General features: G+C 36.3%; 1 protein-coding gene across 1 annotated transcript in view; it reads left to right on the forward strand.

The window, feature by feature from the left end:
* Window positions 1-4,604, forward strand: part of KIF26B (kinesin family member 26B) — a 387,002-nt gene extending 382,398 nt beyond the window's left edge. Inside the window, exons 14-15 of the mRNA XM_070734075.1 lie at window positions 173-323; window positions 3,413-4,604. Of these exons, the coding sequence (XP_070590176.1) occupies window positions 173-323; window positions 3,413-3,561 (300 nt within the window). The 3' untranslated portion in view covers window positions 3,562-4,604. The remainder of the gene's footprint in view (window positions 1-172; window positions 324-3,412) is intronic.
* Window positions 4,605-6,000: the final 1,396 nt, after the last annotated feature.

Here is a 6,000-nt window from a genome sequence, read left to right on the forward strand (position 1 = left end):
TGATATTACTTATCATCCCTTAAATGTCCAAGGTTTATATTGTGAAACTGTTTCCCCATCATTTAACTTAACTTTGTTTCTGATTCCTACCAAATGAGAAATAATTGAATTGAAGAAATGTTTTTGTCTCATCATCCTTTTTTTCTTTCTTCTCATGTGTCTTACTGGATAGGAGGTGATTTGCTACAATGCTAAGCTAAAAATCTTGGAGCATCGACAGCAGCGAATTGCAGAGGTCAAGGCCAAGTACGAGTGGTTAATGAGAGAGCTGGAAGTGACCAAACAGTATCTGATGCTGGATCCCAATAAATGGCTTAGTGAATGTAAGGTTTTATGCCTCTTCGGTTAATTCATTGCCAAGACATTTTGCTGGAATTTCAGTTTTGCCACTATTCTTTTTAAAGCAAGTAAAATTTCAATCTTGAAATTATATTTGACCTGAAGCAGGTTTGGATTGTCTGTGATTCTATTATGGTTCCCACATAATTTCCATTAAACTGTGACATTGGAAGCAAGTGGGCGTATTTGTTCAAAAGCTGAATCAGAGAAGTGAGAAATATTGCTGTCACCAGATTAGCATCTCAGTCCACAGCTTCTGAAAATGAGGTTTCTTTTCTTCTTCTGCCCTCAGTTCACTTGGACATACCAGTTATACAATAAGTCTGCTCTTCTGCTATTAAGTAATACTATAAGGCAAATTTAACGATTGCTCAAAATGTCTTATTAATCAGAAATTAATCTGATTCTTTATATATAGTCAGGAAAGAACAGAGATCATAGAGTTGGAAAGGCTACTTCAGCTATTGAGTCCGACCCACTAGAAACCCTTAGGAAATTGAGTGTTAATATTCTTGGCAAATAAGTATCTTATTTCTGCATGAATGTAACTAAGAAAAGTAAGTCTAGAACCTTTCCAAGTAATTGGTTCCTCTCTAAACTTCTTTTATCTGTTATTGGTTATTGTGGTTTTAAATTGAGTTGGAATCTGCCTTCCAATAACTTAAATCCATTTATTTATGTTCTACGTTCAGGAATAAGTGTGCTATTACACTGATCATTTCCAATTTTCACAGAACATATTTTCTAGTTCCTTATCATCCTCATGGTCTTTTTCACAAGTTTTTCCAGTTTTTCCAAATATTTCCCGAAGTGTAATAACTAGAATTGAGTATAGTACTTCAAGTGGGATGAACGGAAGCAAAAGACAGATTACATTTTAAATTTAACAAATAAATAGATTTTCCCCAAAATTTGAAAATTGTAAATCCATTGATGAATCCTAAAATTGGTATTGTTTAGTCACTAAGTCTTCATGTTCCCCTAGACCACAGAATGTCAGCCTCCCCCTGCCCTCCACTATCTCCCAAATATATGTTCATTGAATTAGAATAGAATAGAGCTGAAAGGGACCTTGGAGATCTTCTAGTCCAGCCTTTTGCTCAAGCAGGAGAACAGCGATGGCGAACCTATGGCACAGGTGGCACTCGGAGCCATATCTGCTGGCATGCGAGTCGTTGCCCTAGGTCAACTTCAATATGCATGTATGTTGGAGAGGGGCAGAGAGGGGCGGCATACAAATCTAATAAATTGAATTGAATTGAATGTACCGGCCAGCTGATTTTTGTCTTGAACAGAGGCTCTGGGAGGGCGTTTTTGGCTTCCAGAGGGGGGGATGGGGCGGATGTTTTTACCTTCTCCTGGCTCCAGGAAAGCCTTTGTACCCTGGGGAGGGCGAAACACGAGTGTATTGGGCCCACCAAAAGTTGAGAAACAGGCCGTTTCCAGCCTCCAGAGGGCCTCCTGGGAGGCAGAGGAAGCTGTTTTCGCCCTCCCCAGGCATTGAATTATGGGTGTGGGCACTTGCGCATGCACGATAGCACGCATGCATGCTCTTTCGGCACCCGAGCAAAAAAAGGTTTGCCATCACAACAATAGTATTTCAGACAAGTTGCCTGTCTAGTCCTTCCTTCCAGCGATGGAGCACTCATGATTTCCATAGGCAAGCTGTTCCACTGGTTAATTGTCCTCACTGTTAGGAAGTTTCTCCTTAATTCCAGGTTGCTTCCCTCTTTGATTAGTTTCCAACCATCATTTCTTGTCCTGCCCTCTGGTGCTTTGGAGAATATATGACCCCCTCTTCTTTGTGGCAGCCCCTCATTGTGTCAATGACGTTGAATCAATTCTAAAATTACATTTGGATGTTTTGCATCCAGAACTTACCATTAACTAATATTCAGTTGATAATCAACTATAATTCCAAGATATTTTTCACAAATATTACCAATGTGGTGATGGTGGTGATGATGAATGATGATGATGATTTTGGCACCATCCAACTCCCAGGCTCTGAACACTTCACAATATAGCAACTAAAGCAAGGCAGCATAGCAGATATAACAACATAGCAGGATAAAAATAAAATAGCAAAATACAAATGAATACACAAGATGGAAATGTTCAGGGTAATCAAAATCATTTTAAATTTTATTTCTGTCTTTTAAGATTACTAGCAAATTTATCTAATTTTATGTCAGCCACAAATTTGATAGCTTTCCATTTGCCCCTCCATCCATTAATACAAGTAGAGAACTCAGAACTAAACTTTATGGCCCCTCACTTAATTCTTCACTCTCATTTAATAAATAATCATTCATGAACAATGAGCAATCTAGCTATTTTGTGAATAATAGAAAGCAGTGCAGTGTGTGCTGCCTTACGCTTTCAGTTAAAATGGAGTATTTCATATATAAATATAAAAAATGAATATCAATATAAAACATGAATAAAATAACTATTGTTTTGAACATATTGGTTCTTTGAATCTTATACATATTTTGCCTTTGGCTACAAATGTCACTTTCTATTTTTTTTAATCTTCCACAATTTTTATACCAAACAAACTGAGGGGAAGGGTTTTGATAGCCTTCTTCACTCTGTTTTCTTCCACATGTATTCAATTTCAAGTGCCATCTAGAGGAAACCAGGTTAGAGATGAGTGACTGAAAACATCTGGTGATAGGAATGCTAATGCACGAAAGCTCATTCTAAGTAAACAACCTAAAAAGGTCACAATTTTTTTTTTAATGGAATGATTTCATTTTACTAGGTATAGCTGTTGGCAACCCAGGCAGTGAAAATTAGAAAAACAAGTGGATAATTCAATGGCTTGCAAAATTGCCTTATGCAAATGGTAACATGAATTTTGGTATTTTTTGTATACCTTTTTATAATCGTAGCAGTGAATAGATTCTTGTACTCATGAATGTTGAGTTCATTCATTGAAGGTTGAAGGTTGGAGATCCATATATGAATATAAACCATTCAAATTGCAAAATAGAGCTTGCATTTTCCCTTCTGACAGTAATTGGGTTAGTCTTGTTTCTCCACCACTTTTTCATTTCCTTTCTTACAGTTGATCTGGAACACGTTTTTGAGTTGGATTCCCTGGAGTACTTGGAGGCTCTTGAATGTGTGACTGAGCGGTTAGAGAACCGTGTCAATTATTGCAAGGCCCACCTCATGATGATCACCTGCTTTGACATCTCTTCCAGACGTCGATGAAGAATTAACCTCAATAATCTTTTGGACTACTGCCAAGACACCCGTTTCCTTCTTTTTGAACTTATATCCCAAAGACCCAGAATGAGAATGAAGGTTGGTGCCATGTTTTGACTATGTACCAGAAGATGGATTTTTTTTAAAAAAAAATGATGCTAGATATGTGTTGGAAAGCAAAGACCCTGAAAATAAGGATGTGGATTCTTCAAGCCTGAAAGAGCACTTTGAGAAATCTTGAGGACATATTTGTACATAGGAACTGCTGCAGAAGTGATTTAGTGCCATCCCCATCCCATCAATAACCGAAAAGGGAGGAAGAAGCAGGTGTAGGAAGTTGCTGAGAGTCCCAGTACAGTATAGTAAAAATACATGGAGAAACTAACTGAAGTGCCTTGCAAATCTTTATTATCCAAACATTTATGTTCATACTTCTTGTACAGATGGTGCTAGTCTCGGCAAAAAGAAAAAGGCAAAAAAAAAAAATATCAGATCACATTTTTTGAAATGTATTTACAGCCTGTTATTTTCACTTGGTGTTTTATTCTATTTCTGACTTGCTGTTTCTACGTAACTTGTGTTTGTAGAGATATTTCTTATCCGATACAGCATATAAATAAATGTTAACTGTCTTTTGTTGTTCAAGAGCAGAGTAAGACCACTCAAAGAAAAAAAAAAGGTAAAACTTCTGGATTAATCCCACAGATGGATGATGTAATAGAGGCTTCCCAGTTCTTATTAAACAAAACAAAATGATAATACAAAAATACAACGTGATAAGATTTCAGTTGGCATGAAGAAAATAGGGTATCACATGGTTTTGTAGTATGTTCTCCTTTGGGGTACTGAAATAAATACATTGTTATGCTTATTCAGTCAACACTATTTTGTTACTTAAGTATTTAACTGAACATACTAACTTCTCCTAGTATTGTTATGCTTATTCAGTCAACACTATTTTGTTACTATTTAACTGAATATACTAACTTTTCCAACCATTACAATCATAGAGTCATCAGAGTTGGATTGGAAGGAGCCAAGGAGGATTATGTAGACAAACTATTTCCTCAAGTTCAAGTTGAGTTAACTTGTGAGTCAATTCATATTTATGAGCACAAGAATATAGAAACATAGAAACATAGAAGACTGACGGCAGAAAAAGACCCCATGGTCCATCTAGTCTGCCCTTTTACTATTTCCTGTATTTTATCTTACAATGGATATATGTTTATCCCAGGCATGTTTAAATTCGGTTACTGTGGATTTACCAACCACGTCTGCTGGAAGTTTGTTCCAAGGATCTACTACTCTTTCAGTAAAATAATACTTTCTCATGTTGCCTTTGATCTTTCCCCCAACTGTATATAATTGCTAAATCTGTTTAGCTAGCTGAGAAACCTTTGCATTCTTACAAGTATTATCAAAAATATTTTGTAATGTTTTCCCCAACTCTACAGACACCTAATTTGTTCTCAATTATGGATGGTTCCCCATAACAGAACAATTTTGCTGAAAGGGGGGGGGGGGACCTTGTAAAGGTGCCAGTCAAAGGAATCTTTATACTAGATTTTGTCTAATCAGATAAAAATATTGAAAACTGCAAGCATTCATAACCTCTCCATCGAAATGCTAAAACTATTTGCGTTATAATTAAAATTACTGATCCTGTGCTACCGGTTCCCATTAAAAGTCCCTATCTGTATGCTGATCTTTGCTTACCCATACAATAGAAATGATAAATTGGTTAATGTTGTTTATCCAGCTGAATCAGAATACAAAAGATATCCAGAAGTGCATTGTGAAAATTAAAATACAGAATGAAAGTTGATAACAGTTATCTAGTTAAATCATATGAATCACAAACCTCTTGTTTGAATTTGTTTCATTGTTATCTCCAAGTCAATTAATTTGCTTTGGGATTCTTTCTTTTCTGCATTCTTTTTATTAAGGTTAAAGACCATCTGGCTGATAGAAAGTGTTAGAAAACACTTCATTTTATGCATCTTCATATGTTCTATGTGCACAAATAGAATAAAATATGTACAAAAAAGGTTAATTAGAAATGAATTAAAAGTCAAGAATCAAAATAATTGGTCAACAATGTATACAGTGAAAGGCTACAAAAAATTCATTACCACACTGTGGCCATGGCTTATTGTGTGAGCGTGAATTGATGGCCATGTGACTGGGTAGGAGTGGTTTGCTGGCCATGTGACCAGGTGGGAGTGGCTTCACAATTATGTGACCAGGAGTGACTTAAAGGTCATATGACTGGGTGAGACCCACCAAGATAAGTTTTCAAATAGGTGCTTGGATTCTTTTTCAGTTGATTAAGTCACATTATTTGAATAGCCACAAACAGGACAAATGATAGACAACATTATTTGTTGAGGAGCACAGTAACATTTTAAGGTTTTGTACTGACCTCACAAGGTTCAGTATGGT

Source organism: Erythrolamprus reginae, chromosome 1, assembly GCF_031021105.1.
Source record: "Erythrolamprus reginae isolate rEryReg1 chromosome 1, rEryReg1.hap1, whole genome shotgun sequence".
Classification (NCBI taxonomy): Eukaryota; Metazoa; Chordata; class Lepidosauria; order Squamata; family Dipsadidae; genus Erythrolamprus; species Erythrolamprus reginae.